Source organism: Capsicum annuum, chromosome 2 (genome assembly GCF_002878395.1).
Source record: "Capsicum annuum cultivar UCD-10X-F1 chromosome 2, UCD10Xv1.1, whole genome shotgun sequence".
NCBI lineage: Eukaryota > Viridiplantae > Streptophyta > Magnoliopsida > Solanales > Solanaceae > Capsicum > Capsicum annuum.
This window is the reverse complement of record NC_061112.1, coordinates 49,788,227-49,808,284: the sequence shown is the minus strand read 5'-3', so window position 1 is coordinate 49,808,284 and position 20,058 is coordinate 49,788,227. Positions and strand designations below refer to the sequence as shown.

At 32.3% G+C, this 20,058-nt stretch overlaps 1 protein-coding gene and 1 long non-coding RNA gene across 8 annotated transcripts; both read left to right on the top strand.

Annotated features, from left to right (window-relative positions):
- Window positions 1–819: 819 nt before the first annotated feature.
- Window positions 820–6,285, top strand: LOC107858610. Of its 7 annotated transcripts, none has more exons than XR_001671148.2 (6): window positions 832–878; window positions 1,321–1,539; window positions 2,485–2,613; window positions 2,780–2,862; window positions 3,327–3,447; window positions 4,182–4,786. It is a non-coding gene; the product is annotated as an uncharacterized LOC107858610 (long non-coding RNA). The 7 variants fall into 7 exon arrangements; XR_001671150.2 differs by having other exon boundaries at window positions 842–878; window positions 1,399–1,539; XR_001671152.2 differs by lacking the exon at window positions 1,321–1,539 and having other exon boundaries at window positions 820–878.
- Window positions 6,286–7,241: 956 nt separating this feature from the next.
- On the top strand, window positions 7,242–10,158 carry LOC107860946 (serine/threonine-protein kinase SRK2H). The gene is given in 8 exon segments (XM_047406277.1): window positions 7,242–7,698; window positions 7,792–8,262; window positions 8,468–8,542; window positions 8,674–8,780; window positions 8,961–9,015; window positions 9,328–9,420; window positions 9,510–9,602; window positions 10,085–10,158. Coding segments are annotated over 7 exon segments (567 nt in total). The 5' UTR covers window positions 7,242–7,698; window positions 7,792–8,142; the 3' UTR covers window positions 10,109–10,158.
- Window positions 10,159–20,058: the final 9,900 nt, after the last annotated feature.

Below are 20,058 nucleotides of genomic sequence, written 5' to 3'. Positions count from 1 at the left end.
GGGTGGTGATGGGGTAAGAAAAAAAAATTAAAATAATTTTAAAAATAAAATTCTAAAATAAAATAAAAAAATTTTTGGGGGGGAGGGGGAAGGGTTGGTAGATTGTGGGGAGTGGTAGGGGGTGGGTGAGGCGAGGTATGAAAAGGTTTTGAATTTTTTTCTTTAAATTGGAGTGGGATTTTGGTAGGGGTGGGTTCGGGATAAGGAAAAAGTTTAAAACTTTTTAAAAAGAAAATTTTTAAAAATAAATAAAAATTTAGCGGGCGGGGGATCAAGGTAGAAGGTGGAGTTAAATAATATAAGGTGAAAATTAAAATAAGATTATACAATATTCAGTAAGGACATAATTGAAAAAAAAATTAAGCAAAATATGTGATACCATTAAATTGATGTTTACAATATTAAGGTATTTCATAATTATCAAATCATAAAATTAAATAATATTATATCATATATTTTAAAAAACAATCAAAGCAAACATGGTTCTCCTATCAATTATATCATACCATACCACAAAAAATCACCAACCAAACAGTGTGTTAGGGGTGCTAATGAGATTACTAAGATATTTTTAATTATATTTTTATGAAAGAGATGTCAAAAATTAAGTATCCACAAATGATTTTGAATTTATATTTCTATATTATAGAAAAACCGATTTCGACATGAGTGCTACATGTCAAAAAATTTTCATACCAAGAATATATTAGTCATTTCACTAACTAAGCTAGGAGTCATGCCATCTAATTACACACGTGTCGTACATCTGACTAACCTACTAAATATGTATGACACATATATTTGCCAAACATCTCTACAGAGCCCATATATCTTTCCTTCAGAGCAAGATGAATTGTTTCAATTTTGCTACTTTTCAGGTCTGCTATTAAATCAGGTTTTTGTGAAAGATTATTTCATAATATGCCATTTTCATTCTTTGATTATCGTTTTACTTGTATTTTGGGTTGTATTTTCTGAGTTTTACCTGAAGTTTCTTGATTCTAAAAAGACAAAAATTCAATTCGATTATTCTATTTTTAGGTAGATTAGATTGGTTGCTTGGGGTGTAATGGAAGAAAATGACAAAATTATTTTTTCTTATTTCTACTTAGATTGTAGAAACTTTAAAATTAAGTATTACTTTATGTTGGAGGTGGTAATTGAAGAAGACCCAATTCGTTCACTTATGTTAATTTTTTTGGACGTAACTGAAATTTTGTTGGCTTCTTGGTTCATGTTGTCCCCAAATCTCACTTTATGTGATTAAATAGGACATGTTGTTGTAATCATAGATTTGATAATTGAATGCCTCTAATACAGGATATTGAAACATGAAAATGGATTTGGAAAATAACTTGGTAATAGTAATTGAAACAATCGATGTGAAATCCTTGGCAGAATCACTGAGATATCACTTGAAGAAAGACGTTAAAATTTTAACCGTGAATGACTAGGCTTTGTTTAGACTATTTGTATCATGCTACAGAGGTGTTCGGTGATGAAAATTCAAATGCTAGCAGTGTTCTGTGAACAATTCTGGTAAGTGCTTAGAAACTTTTCTAGAAGTATTAGTGTAAGTAATTACAAATACTCAAATGGTTGATTGCTTATATTAGCAAAATTAATGCATTGTATATGTTTAGATGTAATGTGGGATTTTTGTTATTTGTTTTGTATGACTAAAAGGCATACTTGTTAAGTACTTAGAAGGTTTTGAACTTTGATTCTAATTGAGTATTAGATGTCTGGGGCTATTTTGCTAATTTTCATTGAGGAGAAAGGAAACAGTCTCTTTATACTGCAAATTAGAAATAAGGTTTGCATGTATTTTTATCTTTTTTGGACTTCACTTGTGTAATCATTAAAAGACATTGAGTACTGAAGCCTGTAATTGACAAAAGGCGTGCAAATTTTCTTATAGACAGTGGTACCGTATAAGGCCTGCTTGTAAAGTACTTCTATAGAAGGTTCTAAACTTTGATTCCAACTGTATATTACATGTGGTCTATTTTACTTGTTGAAATTGAGAAGAATTAGGAAACAACCTTTCTATCCTGCAAAGTAAGAATAAGGTTCGCATATATTTTATCCTTTGTAAATTTCACTTGTGAAATCATAGTGCAAATGGCGGAGATATCTTTCTTTTTGCTCATCTTTGTAAACCTAATTCCAATTATAAAGTTAAAATCTTTTTCATTTTTTCTTGAATTTTATTTATTTTCCTGTAATTTGGTTTCTTTTTGGGGGTTTTTAAATTAAGACTGATTTCAAGAATATATTAAGGAAGGATCTTTGTATTCTTTGTAAATTCTCTGTATACTTATTATACCCTTCCAGTTATGTTGTTTATGTTGATTTATTATTTATAGTGTGGATTTGGATATTGTCTAATGTTCGCAAATCTCTAATTTTAGTTTGAATGTGTTTATGGATTGCTAAGCTTTATTATTTAGTAATTTTTTGATGCGGTCTTACCATTTGCAGTAAAATCCTATTGAAATTAACTATGCCACGAATCAGACTACTAAGGAATCATAGAGAGATTCAACTGAAGCAAGAAGAGAAATAGCTAAGCTACTAGAGACTAGTCAGGAAGCTACTACTGGAATTCGGGTATAAACTAAATCATGTGTTGCTTAAATTCCTCAATCAATGCTAATATTATTTCTGCAACGCTGTGTGTACACATTTATATACTGAAAGGTCACCAAGTATTTTGATAGATGATTTTAAAGTGCAATAATCTTGGTTCTGTTGTTTGCATATTTATTGAGAGAAGAGAGAATGATGGCAGCATAGTAGATAGCCGAGCTATTCTGTCAGCTAATACATGTTCCGTCTTCCAAGTACTGAAGCACAAAGGTAATGAGTTATCTCTGTTGTGTTGATGTTTTGGACCAAACACACGAACACATACGTTTATTCTTGCCCGAATATAGATTCTGGTTGGGTTTCTATCTCTGGGTTAACCTGAACAACTCCAAAATTCCCTCTCTTCTCAATAACCTAACCCTTATTTAAATTGCCCTAACCCCCCCAAAAAAAATTAACTCTCCATTCTTCTTCTGCCAATCACCGGTACAAAATCCTTCGACTTCCCTGCCAGTAAACCAGTCACACCAAAAAAACAAAAATCTATCACCCAGTGGAAAATAGGTTGAGGAAAGTCAATCGTATATTGTTCTCATCGAAATGGGTCACTGAGTCGACTTGGATAACTTAAAGAAAGTCGGACCTAAAATGATCTGTGTTTATTTTTCTGAAAATTGATGCGTTTGTAGCTTACTTTGCTTTGTTTTTTTTTTTTTTTGTGTGTGTTAATGCAGTTTGGGGAGACTGCTAACTGAGCTGAAAGTTGACAAGAGTAGCAAAGATTGAATTTTGTGAGGGGGAATGAGCTGAGTTCTCCTCATTCCAACTGATCAGGGTTACTGCTTGCTTGATGGTGTAAGTATTCATTATTTTTCCTTTTCTTTTGGAGTACATATGCATTGTTGGTGGATACATTTTTGCTGCTGCATATCCTAATACTTCTTCACTTAATAGTGCGATGTTAATCATCTTTCACAATTTTATTTGATCTAACATAGCTCTCAAGTGACTTTTATAATTTTAAGTACTCACTCTGATAGGAATTTAGAGGCATGTTAAGTTCCATTCAATATGGTAAAGTTGTCCATTCAGATTCAATGTAATCTCCACTGCAATTGTTTAGAGGCATCTCTATGTACTTATAAGCCCTTGAGATGATAAAACATGAAAATGATTAAAAATAATTCATTTTCATGTTAGTGTCGGTCTGATTTTTATTGGCCACTAGATACCTGTGAAATACTGTGACCTTTACAAAACTGACCATCTCTTTTTACCCTACTTTTTGAGAGGCCTGGTATTATTCTCACTACATGAGACATAAACACATTTCAATTTCAAGTCCTAATAGTATGCTCTTTCAAAAGAAGTTTCAAAGTGAAATTAATAAAATTTCTCATTTCTTCCTGCCTTGATATTGCATAGAAACAACTCTAGTAAAATTTTTAGTTTCTTGGAAGAGTGTTTAAAGTTGTTTATATCCTCTCTCGATCTCTGCCTTTAATGATAATAGAAGGAGAACTTAAGAGTTGAGAATTTTTTTGGTATCCTTTGGTTTTTGAGTTGCTTCATATTTTATGAAATTGCAGTTTGGAAGTGTTACTTTTGATTGGTTGCATTGGCCATAAGCTCATCAGTCAGTCATTCAGCCATTGAGTATAGAGAAAATCACTTGATGTGAGAAAAACATTGATTTGTTGAAGTTGCACGCGCACTCCACATCTCTACAATACTTTTGAAGAAAGGTGTAGGGAGGGGTCTCACGCCATTAACCATAACAAACATCACGTGTCGAGAAACCTTGAACAATGAATCTTTGACCGAGGAGATTGTTCAAGAAACACTGGACTTCGTACTTCCTAGATCCAAGTAAAGATACATTCCTTGAGACCATCTAACATGTCACATATCACCGCCTTGACGAAGTTGCCTGTTAACATTGACATATAGGTGTACATAGGATGAGAGTCTGCAGATACCTTTCGTCTGAATGCATTAACTTCGAAAGAATATCCTGATTTATTATTTTCAATTGATTTTCGCAGTTAACTGGAAATGACTAGCTAGGTTGTGACCAAGTTTGTCAGTTGTCAAAAACTGTTAAGTTTGTTTGTTGTTCATCTTTCTATGTTGGATTAACTTAAGAGTAACAATAGCCTTTTCCTCAAATAATATTTTATGTTATGAGTATTAATTTGAAGAAACAATATTCTCTCTCACAACTAATGCTTTGTGTTATCGTTTTACTGATAAAAATATTTACAGGAATTGAGGTTGTTAACACCAAACTTGTTGGGAAATTGACATTGGGTCAATGTAACTTATATATACTCAAAATATTTTAACATTGGGCTCGTGCTGACATGGGTCATGCTCCTCTAGTAAGAGATAAATGTGAGCAAGAAGAGTATATTTAGGCACTTAAAATCATATCACACGATCTTGACACAATCTATATATATATATATAAAGGGATCATTGGAAAGAGATAAATGTGAGCAAGAAGAGTATATTTAGGCACTTATAATCATATCACACGATCTTGACACAATCTATATATATATAAAGGGATCATTGGAGGCTGCTGATATGGCATGCCTCAATGATCAGTAAAGGTAATTATTATTTTTTTGAGTTATTTTTATAATTTTTATTAATTTATCATCTATTTTTCTAATAAATTAACCTATTAATTGTCATTTGTCATTATCAGGCACCATTAACCCATAAAAGGCACCATTAACCCATAAAAACCCTCTGTATTCTTTCTTTTCCCCTCCCCATGACTTTTCTTGATTACACCTTTTTGGCGTGCCTCTTTTGCTATGTCCATGATTTCTTTCTCCATTCATAAAAAATCAAATACTTTGCGGTTTTTGCTCGTCCTTCTGCAAGGTAGAAATAGCGCAATTAGGTAGTTATTTTTTAAAGAGCTTCGAGCCTAAAAGAGGATTTTTTTTCTTAATTGATTTTTAGGAGAAACTACGAAATGGACCTGAGATAGCAGTGAAGGGGTCAAAGTTTTCTACCATGTACACGAGAGTACAACTTATTAAAAGCTCTAATATTAATAGCGGTCTGATAGAGGAAGAGATATTTACGAACCGGATGAACAATAAGAATTTGTTGGAGTCTGATTGGAGTGCTGACATACAGGTTATCTTTTGCTTTTTAGATTTTGATTAATAGCATTCCGATAGAGAAAGAGATGTTTACGAAGATCTGAAAAATAACTAATGATATATCTTCTCTGTATAGCTCTACAAAAAAAACATTTAAATTTGACCGTGTCTACACACCGAGAGATGATCAAGGTGTGTTCGATTGTACAAGATTGAAAAAAATAATAATAGAAAAGTTGTTCTCCCTCTAATAGTTTCATCGTCTTTTAATAGGTGTTGTCTATGCCGATGCTTGACCAATGATTATTTCAATTTCAGATGGTTACAATGTATGTAAGGCTTATGGACAAACGGGAACAGGCAAAACAGTCACCATGAAGGGTACAAAAGGGTTCCTTTTATGGGCAACAAGGACTATTATGTTGTTTAAGCTAAATGATGAATCCCGGCCTTTCAATTTGTAGCTGAAGATACGTATCAATTTCTTGTCAAGTGGTTTGAAAGGTTTCCTCAGTACAAGCATAGAGAATTTTAGATTGACGGAGAAAGTTATGCAAGTATTTTTGTAACATATTAATTACTAATATTTATCTTTGTTATATAATAAAATAATAATTTTATTTTTCTTTCGCGTGTTAAGGAATTATATTCCGCAACTATCTTAACTTGTCCACCATAGGAACAAGGGAATCAAGAACCCAATTATTAATTTCAAGTTTTTTTTTGGTAGTAGTAGCTGATAGTTTTTTGAGTGTTTAATGCAATATTAAGTTATGGTTTGTTTTTATCAAGGTCATTTTCTCTGGCTGTTCTTTTTAGGTTGGAAATGTTATTTACCGATGATTACTATGATTATGTTGGCACGTTTGAGTACCGGTGGACTCGTGGCTTGATTTTAGACTCTACATACAAGCTTCCCAACAAAATTTATGACTCAAGATCTTTTAAACATCCTTCTCTGATTGCACTAACGCTCTTCTTCTTCCAGACCATGAGCAAGAAAATATTGACCCATATAACATATTACTCATCCTTAGGCCAATAAAAAAGCACTTTACCGCAACCTAAGGGGTCATTATGTGAGTCTTTTCTTCTTATGCTATCTTCTTACTCTAGTTATAGATAATGTAAGTAATTATAGAATGTTCAACGATGGCTGCTAGAGTAATAAGATAAACTACTTGATTGTACTCTTTCAAAACTTTTGTTTGCTAAAACAACCAGAAAAAAGTTACTGCATTCTTAAAAAGAATCACAAAGACAGATAAGTTGTTGCAGTGTGAATGATTTAAAATTCTAGATAATATGTTAAAAGTTTGCGTACTTTGAATCGATATGTCAATCTAAAGTAGAACCCTCTTTCTGGTTGTTGGAAGAATGCCTCTTCAATATAGTTTTTGGAGGGAGCGAATTTGATCATCAATCTTTGAGAACTTGTATCTTTAAGATTGAGAAAAAAAAAGAAACAGTAGAAGAGTTGTTCACCCTATAATAGTTTCATTGTCTTTTAACAGGTGTTGACTATATCGATACTTGATCGATGGTTATTTTAGTTTTAGACGGTTACAATGTATGTATCTTTGGTTATGGACAAAGGCAAAACAGTCACCATGAAGGGTACAACGGGAACAGGGGAGTCAATTATAGGACTCTCGAAGCATTATTTATAATCACGAAGGAGACGAGTGAAACTTTCACCTATGACATATCTGTTAGTGTGCTTGAAGTCTGCAATGAGAAGATCAGGGACATATTAGCTCCACCGACAACATCAAAAAGGTAAAGTTCTTCTCTTACATTGGAGCCTGTAGCTTCTCAAATTGGTGGATTTTGTTATATATAGGAGTTTTTGAAGGATAAGAAAATGGAAAGATACGAGCTTGTGAAGGATATAGGGTTTGAGAATTTTGGTGTTGCCAGGATCATAAGGCACAAGGAGACAAAAGTGCCTGTGGCTATGAAATACATTGAGAGAGGACACAAGGTTTGCATAATTACTGTCTTTTGTCACTAATCTAACATCTACAAATAGTAGAAGAGTTGTTCACCCTATAATAGTTTCATCGTCTTTTAATAGGTGTTGACTATACCGATGCTTAATCGATGATTATTTTAGTTTTAGACGGTTACAATGTATGTATCTTTGGTTATGGACAAAGGCAAAACAATCACCATGAAGGGTACAACGAGAATAGAGGAGTCAATTATAGGACTCTCAAAGCATTATTTATAATCGCGAAGGAGACTAGTAAAACTTTTACCTATGCCATATCTGTTAGTATGCTTGAAGTCTACAATGAGAAGATCAGGGACATATTAGCTCCATCGACAACATCAAAAAGGTAAAGTTCTTCTCTTATATTGGAGCCTGTAGCTTCTCAAGTTTGGTGGATTTTGTTATATATAGGAGTTTTTGAAGGATTAGAAGATGGAAAGATATGAGCTTGTGAAGGATATAGGGTCTGAGAATTTTGGTGTTGCCAGGCTCATGAGGCACAAGGAGACAAAAATGCTTGTGGCTATGAAATACATTAAGAGAGGACACAAGGTTTGCATAGTTACTGTCTTTTGTCACTAATATGACATCTTCTAATTGTTTTAAATTTCTGATGCTCATTGTTTGGTATTGTTTATTGTGCTTTTTCCTATTTATTGGTTAAACATTCTTTAATTAACTAGGTTCCCTAGTCTTTTTTTCATATGCAATATTATATAAGGTTTCCATAGATTTGAGATATGCCACTTTTGTTGAGATTGATGAGAATGTAGGAAGGGAGATCATTAATCATAAATCACTTCGACATTCGAACATAATTTGTTTCAAGGAGGCAAGTGTGTTCATATAATTTACTATATTGCAATGTCCTTTTGTTTTCATGTTGCTTTCTTTTGAAAATGGAAAGGATATGTTAAGGAATAACTGGCCTAATCTATTGTTCATTTGTTTTGTGAGATGTAGGTGGTATCGACTCCAACTCATCTTGCTATTGTCATGGAATATGCAGCTGGTGGAGAACTGTTGGAGCGCATCTGCAATGCTGGAAGGTTCAGTGAATACGAGGTATAGTTAAAATTTCTAACTGTGTCAATAATCAGTCTCGCATAAGCTTCTGGTTTAAAAAGGATTATGAAGGATAAAAAATTGTGATGAATGAAATATGATAAGGCCACACTCATGGATCTTAGGAGCCTTTATTCCCTTTCTTTAATGCCTCTCTCATTTGGCTCTTGCGACTGTTATTTTAGGTTAGATACTTTTTTTCAACAACTTATTTTAGGAGTCCACTACTGTCACAACCTGGTGACCAACTTATAAGAATTTACAGATAATTTTTCTTTTAACTGTGAACATAAAAAATGCCATCTTTTAATTTTAGGGAGTTAGTCCTCATCCCTCATCAAACTTGGAGCAACTGGTAAAGGTGCTGCCATGTGATCAGGAGGTCACAAGTTCAAGCTTTGGAAACAGCCTCTGGCAGAAATGCAAGGTAAGGCTGCGTACAATACACCCTTGTAGTGGGGCCCTTCTCCGGACACCGCTCATAACAGTAGCTTTAATGCAACGGGATGCCCTTTGTCCTCATCCCTCATCAAACTTCCATTGCCTTTGAAGCAAATATGTCATAGACATTTGAAACTGGAGAATACCCTTCTTGATGGAAGTGCAGCTCCATGCTTAAAGATATTTGATTTTGGATACTCAAAGGTTGATGTATTTTGCTGTTTTGTAGATATAGGCTTATATTATACCCATAGGAATTTCAATATGCTCATAGTTTTGTCCTGCAATTGCAGTCGTCCCTGTTACATTCAAGGGCAAAATCAACTACTGGGACTCCAACTCAAATTGCTCCAGAGGTTCTTTCCAGAAGGGAATATGATGGCATGGTATTGTTGTGATTAATTATGTGATTTTTTACATTTGGTGGAGAGGCATTATGCAATTGATATTTCTCTGAAATTCATCTGTATGGAGATGAATTTGCTACCATACGTGTCATTTATGGTATATAATAATAGTGTTTCCTCTTATGGGTAGTTAGGAAATCACTATTACTGGTCGCTATGTACTTATATAACTAGTCGCTCTACGATTTGTTGAATTTTCAGGTGATGCTTCCATCATTGCAGAAATTGCATCTTTCTTTATTTCTTCTTCTTAATCATTTATTCTTTTACACTTAATAGTGTATGTTGTCTAACACTGAATATGAATAACACCATTGTATCCTTCGACAAAATTTTTATTATCTGATTTGCTTAAAATTTTCAAATCAACTTTTGAATTTTTCATGTGTAGATCAAACTTGGATTTTTATTTGTCCTTTTTAATAACTTATGTTATTATATTTCTTTATAAATTTTTGCAGCAGACGAAGAAAGAGAAAATATAGAGACATTTCATATGAGCTCTATAGGATGGATCAGACGTAGCAAGCGACCGTAGATATAATTTTTCTTTTTGTCCAATTTTGAATGTTGATTTAATTTTGTTTGATGTTATCATTCTTTTCTTCATCAGATTTTTCAGTTGGCATCTTGAAATTACTTCTCTTTTTAATGATTCAAGCTAATTTATTTGAAGAATTAGATATTTTTCTTGAAAACAAGATTGAACCTTTTAGTTACTAATAAATTATATAACTTAATCAACTTATGGGTTGAGAGATGGATGTTGTCTATCTTAAGTCATATTTTTACATTGATGGTGTTTATATTTATTTATTACTATACATATTTTGTTGTTCTAAATTCAACTTAAAGAGTTTAGTGTTCAAAATTTTAATCCAACGAGACTTTGCCGATAGTTTGGAACATTGTTTGTTCTGAGCTTTGAAGTTAAAATAATGTAAAATATATAGTGTTCAAAATTTTAATCCAACGATACTTTGCCTATAGTTTGGAACATTGTTCGTTTGAGCTTTGAAGTTAAAAAAATGTAAAATATGTAACTAATATTCAAATTTATACATACCGTTAAATAGGTGTGCAATGACGTTGAATTTTATTTAAGGCTTTTACCGCTATTTTGTGTGAATAGGTTATTAATATGTTGTAATTGTTCATTCGAGAAACATGAATGTGTTTAATTATGAAAGATAAAATACATTTTACAAAAATCAAGATATGAATTCAATAATATTTCGATATTTTAGCCGCACGAAGTGCGGGGATATTCACTAGTTAGTACATAACTTTGGGAGATGGACCGATCTTCTATCTTTTGATTATAAAAGCGATACAAAGAATTTTTTTTGATAGAAATATTTTATTTTCAGAAGATAAAAATCAAGTTATTTAGGACTAATAAGTTTCAGATATCACAAGTAAGAGGAAAAGAAATGTGTTAACTCATAATACTGATCTATCATTTTATTAGAGGAAAATTCGACATAATTTATTTTTTAAGAAAAAGCAAAAATTTTTTAAAAATTATAATTTCAAAACGTGTCATTATATTTTTATGACAATTAAATTACATTATTACCGATAAAATTAAATTTTCAATATTAAGTTATTTATAAATATCAAAAATATACTATTTTTTAAGTTGGACTAAAACTCTAAAAGAGCATCACAAAAAGAAGCGGGGAGGCTTTAATTTTAAACCTAATACATGCATAACATGATACTATCTGGGGTTTCGAGCTAAAAGTGACAAAAGAGTTTGAAAATGAGATGTAGGTGACTCAAGTCTTAATAATTGAGTGGAGGTGACAATTACTTTATTATGGATTAAGAAAGTTGAAATTTTTTAAAATAGCCCACAATTTTTTAAATTTATACTTTGATCCAAATATTAGTTAATATAATGGGAAACAGAGGGAAAAAAGGTGAGTTTCTCTCTATTCTCATACGTTGTTGTTTTCTTCTCTTCAAGATTTTTGTTGTATATTGTTGTTGCTTCTTTATTCATCATCTACTCCTTCATTATCGTCATCTTCTACTTCATTATCATCTTTATCTTCTTCTTGTCGACCATCGCTATTATTTTTACCATTACTAGTGCTACTTGATTAATTTTTTAGGTGAAATTTTATTTCGTACATCACTTTCCACTTTTTCATTACTTCATAGGTGACTTTCGAAAGTAAAATTATGATTTTTAGTTGAATTTGTCATCTGGGTACACTGCTACTATTGTTTTTCAACAATGGATAGAACTCGTTTATAAATATAACATAAGAGCCTACAATTTAAACAAATTACTCAGTCTGTTGCAATAGATAAATATTCTGTTGCAACAGAAGACTCATTTATTGGATTCATGTTTATGGTCCTATAGTGCCCGTAACATGAGTTGAATAAATGGGTAATCTGTTGCAACAAATGAGTTATATATTGCAACAGACTAGTTATCTGTTGCAATAGACTAGTTATCTATTGCAATAAATGAGTAATTTGTTGCAACATAATATTTATCTGTTGCAATAAACTATCTATCTGTTGCAATGGATGAGTAATCTGTTTAGAACAACAGAAAACAACTCTTGTCACAAATCCAACAGATAGCTAATATGTTTCAACTGTTGCTATTGCTACTGGATTCAAATTATTCCTTAATCGTCAAAATATTTGTTGAGAGGAAGAAAGACATAATGAAAATTAAATAAGAATTAAAAAGTCAATGTCGATCAAATATAAATTATTTTATTAAATAAAAACAAATAAAAATACATAGGCTAAAATAAAAAAATCTAATTCTTATTATTATTATCACCATCATCATTATATTATTATTGCCAGCCGGCCAATCTTCAACCAGCAGCAGCAGGACCCTTCTCAGCCTGCGGATCTCTCAGAGCATCCTTACTCTTATGACGCCCAACTCCCACTACAGGTCATGAATCTTCCTTCGAAGTTTTCACACGGTGTCTTACAGAAAGCCAACATCCCACACTGGATCAACCATATCTAGAACACACATGAATTGACAAAAAACATAAAAATAAAAGTAAAGAAAAGAATCTGAATGTAATACAATGTATACTACCAATTGAGTATATTTACACAAAAACAGGAAGAAACTTACCTGAGTCAGGGAAGAGAAAGTGGTTGAAGGTGTAATATGAAAGACAAGATGCAAGAAATAAATAGAGTGTAGTAGAATGAATAAGTGGGAGGGACCTATTTATAGAGGATTGAATTTGAATGAGTTAGACAAAAAGGCTTGTCTGTTCACCTCTATTTATTAATTACATACAAACTGGTGACTTTTTTACTACCGCAAAAAGTACTTTACAAACCAGGATAAGTACAAGTGTCTACGGAGCTATTTCACCATTTTTTAATGCTAGTAAGATAGGTGTTTCTTAAAATAATAACACTAAATATTAAATAAAAAATAAATTTAGGCTATGAATTTATGCAAAACTAAAGAATAGATATCCAACATTATTGTCATTTTCTAGTGTTTAATTAAATATCTTTGTTAGCATTACTATTGGGTTGGGCTTTATTTGGGTTAATGATATTTATGGGCTATAAAACTTATTGAACCATTAAAAATTCTAAGTCTAAATTTGAAATAATATGTTGAAATATAAAAACAATGTAAAAGTTTTAAAATATTTATAAATTACATCATAGTAAATAATTTTATGTATTAAGTATTTTTAAAAATTCTACAACTATAATATCATTTTTTTTTGGAGATTTATTAGTTAAAACCACCGAACTAATTATAGTTAGGTTTTTTTCCAACACCAAATCAATAATCAAGTTTTTTTTATTTAACTTGATTTACGATTTGATATAATTTGTGGTTAGATTTTGTTCTCCCTAAAGCAAAGGAATCAATTGGATTAATATATTGAACTTGTATTTTGATGTCACAAGCTGACAATGTCTCCAAAATTATTGATCTCTTTCCGTTAATAGGAACAATGAGCTTGCAATTCCTAGAACAAAGTATGATCAAATACTTTAGTGTTTGAAAAAAAATTATGAACTCTCCTTAAAAATGCCCACAGGATAATTTATAGTGAAACCCTAGGGAGCGTCAATCTGGTACCTATATGAGATCTTTACTTAATAACTATAATGAATTGATTTTTGAAATTTTATTTTTGATTTGATTTAACTGTTTTGTTCTATTCCTTAATTACTACATGTTGATTTTGAGGTGTAAGGATAGTCGACACGATTTCCAATGCAATCAGTAATATTTGGGGAGAAACTATAAAAGCCATATAGTTGACTTAGTCAATATTTATTGTTCTTAGTGTCAGATGGCAATTTGGATAGTTCTATCAAATCTAAAATATTGAATCTGAATTTGTAATGGAGTTGGTTCGGGTTTGGAGCTTTTATTTAGAATTTGGACTCTTCGTTTCAAAATTTGTCTAAAAGAGGTCTCAAAAATTAATTTATTAAAGTTATTTTTTAAAAAAATCTGAAATTTTCATTGGGTCTAAAACGTCAAAATACCTAGTTGCATATATGATTTACTTTTTTTTTTATTCGTAAATGAATCTCGAGGATCAGTTTAGAGGTTTTGGAAACCATACCAATCAGTGTTTTTGTTGATATCTAATGCAAGTCACCTCCTCTTCGTGAATACGAACTGCGACTTCAAATGCGGAGAAGGATGGATGATTTTCTTCATCGTGATTTCTAAGAAGGAGCCGCGATTGCTAAGAACAAATGGGTTTCGGGTCGGGTCGAGTCTTCTTCTCGACTGTGACAATGCTGTCACAATCGCAAAGGTCCAATTTATCAGCCTTTGCAAATGTGAAACGTTGTCTAAGAAGACGAAGGACATTCAACTTTCTTGGTCAACATTGACCCTCGTAAATGCGAAGGGTTGACCTTGTTTACGAGACACTGTTTACAAAATAGTATATAAACCCATTTTCGCGAATTTCCTCTATGTTGGGACCTCCAAGCTTCAAAAAAGATAATTTTTAAGGGTTTGTTCATCGAGTTTCATGTTGGTAACCTCTAAACTCATTTCCCCATTATTTTCCATTGATTACATCTTTGAAAACGCCTTTTAATCATGATTTTGAAATGAATTTTTGTAGCTTTGATCGGTAAAACTTAAAAATGATTTTTCTTTGATTAGACCTTGTTTTTAACTTATTTTTTGCGTGGGCTTTTAACTGTATTCTTTTACCTTGAGTAACGTATTTCTTAAATAAAATTCCTTTTTATCCCTTTCATTTTCGAACCCATTTTGAATCTGACTTAAATATAGGCATATGAGTATCATTAGCTTTCTTTTATCACATAGATGCTATATTTAAATGTTGTAGTTTTTTACGAGTTCGTTCAAAAGCGAAAATCTTTGTGTTGAATTACTTTAGGCTTAAATTTCATCTTTTAGAGGAAGATTATGGCTTAACTTTTTTTAGATTAGGCTTGGTAGTTAATAAATAAGTAAAGCATGACATATGTTAGGAAACATAACAACGGGTTGTGCCTTTTGATTTATTATATATTGTGTGGGGCTCATATGGGGGGTTATTTTCTGATGTTGTTGGCTTATGTTATTATATACTATGTATTATCTGTGCGGGGGCTTTATTTGATATCATTGGCCTTATTTATGCTTTTAACTACCTTATTTCTTAATGTGATGCCCGTGTGGGGGCTTGAATAGATATTATAAGCCTTATAGAGCACTTTTTGACTTTATCATGATAGAGATACCCGATTTATGGGTTTATAAAATATTATTGATGTCTTACATGCATGTTTATTCTAATGGTGCCCGATTATAACTGATATCATAAATTATTGACATATTGAGTTGATTTATAAGCTCACTTTATGTGTATTTAATAGATTGGGTATCTTTATATTATTTGATTATGAGAATTATATCCTCGTTGCATATATAGACATTCATGAGATATCGACACCATTAAGGAACACTGATTTTAAAAGAAAACAAGATGCTTTTAAAATGCGTAGATCGAGGGATGTATCAGTAGGGTAGATTGAGAAATGAATTAGACATAGGTGAAAAAAATATATTGTATACGGATTGCGAAACCCCCCTCCCATGGGTCCTATTTTTGGAGAATTGATGCTCGATAGGTGTATATCAAAAGTCATGTAATGATTTTCAACTATTCACTTTATCACACATTGCATTAACTGCATTTTGACATCATATGTTATTTTTATGTGTTACTTGTCATGTAGTTAGCTCCTATATATACATTCGTATATGTTTGTCCTATTAGAATAATTAATGGAGACAGTGTGAGCTACTTTTGAAAACTTTACTGCTTGCAGGTTGCATGCTCATAAAGTTTTCTTTGCTTATATTATATTCTAATTTGTTCAGTCAGCCTATGATACCTACTAAGTACAAGTGGACCATGATCACTCCTACTGCGCCATTCAGGTGTAAATCCTAGTATGTGTTCAATGCTCGACGCCTGAGTTTATGCATCAGGATTTAGTGATTTGAGGTACTGACAGACTCTAGGTCTATTAGAGTAAACTCTAGGCCTCATCTTATCATTTGTTATGTCTTTATTTTGGTTTTCATAGATATATGATGTACATTTTAGATTCGATTATCTATTAGATGCTCTTATACTTAAGACATCTGGTTTTGTATTTTGTTTAGATTTTTTTTTATATATAATATGGTTTGACTTTGTTTAAGAAATCTCGCCTTGTTTTATTTTATTACTGTTTTTGGTTTCTTCTTTATTTTTTGGTGTTTTTCATACTTATCAAGGCTAGGTCACGATAAGTTTCATCATGACCTTATTTTTGGGTCCTGAAAAATTGGTATCAGAGTGTCAGGTTCACCAGCGTCATAAGTGTAAGGGCAGAATGTCAAGTATAGTCTTGTGGGTTGGGATATAGACTTCCGTATCTATTTTTGAGAGACTATAAGATATCTTTAGGAAAAACTTCTCTAATTTGATTCCTTGTCGTGTGGTTTTTTCATACCTAATGTCTAAACGTGTATTTAATTTTTTATGCATATGCTAAGGACTAGGTCTAGAGAAGCTAGAGATGCTGAGCTAGTGTAACGACCTGAAAATTTGATGAAATATATGAAATATGTATTTTAGTGTGATTTAACTAATTTACCCCTCTCCGTAGTTGCATTGTGGTATTTATGGGTTGTGAAGATGATTGGCATGGTTCCCAATGCATTTTGGTGCCTTTTGTGCGATATAATGATTTTTAGAGGCTTTAAAAGCCTTATTATGGAATTATGTGGTTATCTTTTTATCCATGAAACAGATGACTTAACGGTCTGTGTCAGCAGATTCGGAACGACAATTTTAGGGTGGTAACATATTTGATGGAAATCTATGGCTTTTAAATCTCATTTCGACCCTAGATTTAAACAATTGTGATTTCGGATTTTGAGGGGCAACTCTATGAAAATAATGTTTTTTAGAAAATCTGATATCGTCATTAAGTTTGGAGCATCAAATTTACTATGGTTACATAGTTCATTTGCATATATAGAATTTTGAAAGAATCCCGGGCACCCTGTCGAAGTTCTTTTTGGACTTAGAAAATCTGGTGCACCAGGTTGCTCGTGCCACCTGGACAACAAAGGGTAAAACTCATTTGACGAACCCGATCTATGCCTTATTTACCTGGCAACCTGGCACATGTATAAATAGTCCCTTGTTACCCGATTTTTGCTCATTTTTCATCTTGCCTCTTGAGAGCTAAATTCTAAAATAGTACGACAGCTTAAAAGTGAAGCTTGTGGGAGCTTTGGAAGCTAGATTAACATCTATTTATCGATTCTCTTATGGATTTAAGTTAAAAATTCACCTTTTTCTTAGTGAATTTCTTTATTATTGTTCAAAACCCCCCAAAATCTTATTACTTGATTTATCTTCAAATTTCACTCTTTTTTACTTGAATAATGTTTCTAATCCTATAATTACTTTTTTTCTTCGATCTTATATTCAAACCATCCCCGATTCTTGAATTTTTAACGGATTTAAAGGTTTTACTCGATAAAGGTTAAAAATAGTTTTTGTTTGATTTGAACCTCATTTTTAACTCAATTTGACTTGGGTTTTCATTTGTACATTCCTAAAGCTATGGAAAATATGTTTTTGAAATAAATTTTTAATTTTGTCCTTGTTTCTCAAAAATCCATTTCGGGGGTCCATTTTGACCCCGAATCAAAAGTATGCAATATAGGTATCGTTGACTTTATTTTTATGTTTAAATTCTATATTTATTAGTTTTAGTTGATTTTAGGATTATTCATGAGAAGTAAGGTTGTGGATTCAAAGTGTAGCAGGCCGGTTTTGACATTCGAGGTAGGTTATGACTTCACTCTTCAGATTGGGCCGGGTGGTTAATTTGTATATCAAAATTCATATTAAGGGTGAGAACTAATCATAAAAAATGGCTATCTATATGTTTTGCCCGTGTTGAGGGCCTGGATGTAATATAATTGTTGAATTTGAGATATCATGTGATATGTGTGATCGTGCGGGGTCTTATGTGATGTTGATAGCTTAGAATACATGTGAGTAATTGTATTGTGTTGTTAGAAATACCTATTGTGGTGCCTTAGTCATATTGTGATATATTCATACTTTGTGGGCATATGAATTATGTGGAAAATTCATGGATAGCAGAAATAATGAGTGGATATTAGCTCAAGTGGTTGTCGAATTGTAACATTGTGGTTGGTTGTGAAAATCATGTGACTGGTTGTGAAAATACTCATTTTGAATGGTTGCTCACATTGCAACATCTTTTTTATGTCATCATACGCATCATTTCTCTTGTTTGTTTTATTATTTTCTATATACTTGTTGTCCGGTATGTGTACTTGATTAGTGTCGTATGTTATGCTTGTTCTTTGGAAACACTAAAAACACTGGAAATACTGAAAATACTAGAAATCCTTGAACTAGTAGAAACATTAAAAATATTGAATATTGATATCGGATATATGATATTATGGACCTTCTCAAAAGGATTATGCCAAAGAAGACATGATGATTGTGTTTCAACCTCAAGGTTGTGTGCCAAACTTAGGGAGTCTACCAAACTCAAGTTTGTGTGCCAAATTTAAGGTTGTGTGCTAATCTCGTGCATCATTATAATTATTACATTACCATCATCATCAACATCATTATCTTATACATTGCATTTGCTTTACTATGTTGATGTTGTGATTGAATTTATGTATTGACTTGTTATATGTTTATTTTCTCTATATCATATTACTTATACTTGACCATCCTGTAAATACATGTTCTTTTATTCTTTATACTTGTATGTGATATGATGTATACCTGTGTTGTACTTGTTATATTGTTGTTACATTTGTGATATATTCTAATTGATAGTACAAGCTGTGTGGGCTATGATTATGGAACATTTTTGGATTGCAGATGAAGTGCCCTTAGTGTGTATTTTGTGTACTTTACTTTCTACTTTGATTGGTCGGCCTATGATACCTACTGAGTACAAGTGGACCATACTCACTTCTACTGTACCTTTTCGGTGCATATTCAGGCTCGGGTGAGTTCCACATTGCTTGACTCAGGCAATTGTCAAATCTTTCAAGGTAATTGATGATTTTTAGGTGCATGGATATCTTTTGCAGCCTTTCATTATAGATTATGTCTTTATTTTTATTTTTGAGATAGAGTTTCTCTTGTATTTGGATATCTGATGCATTTCCTTGGATTCGAGTTATACTAGATACATTCTTATAATGTTGACACTTGGTTTTGGGAGTTATGGCTGCATTGTTATGTTTTTTACCGCATTTATTATACGTTTATGGTTTATCTTTGTTATATAAGCCTTACCTTATGGTTCTTTATGTATTTTTATCCTTCGTGTATCGATTTGCGTGATAGGCTTATTTGTTAAGGTTTGCCGCAATAAGTGCCATCATAACCTATCAATTATGGGTCGTGACAAATTATTATAAGAGTAGTCAAGTTTATTGGTCTCAATGGTGTAAGAATGGGATGTCTAATAGAGTCTTATGGATCGGTACATAGATGTCTGTATCTATCTTCGAGAGGCTATAGGATGTCTTTAGGAAAATATCCCTTATTTTTTTCCTTATCAGGCAAATTTCTTGTATAACTTGAGTTCTAAGTTGTGTTTCACTCTTTCTATGAAGATGATGTTGACTAGGTCTCACGAGGTCAGGAATGCAGAGCCTTTTCCCAAAAAGTAAGCCTCGAGTTGTGGACGGACTCGAGGGAGTGGACAGGCCTGGGGATCATCCCCATCTAGAAGGAGTACTGGGGAAATTTCCCTTGAGCTTTGTGTTGGATACTTCTGAGATGGTTATGTTTGGAGAATCTTTTCAGAGTATTGTGGATCACACCAAGATGAAAGAGGGTATTCTTAGAGAATCTCA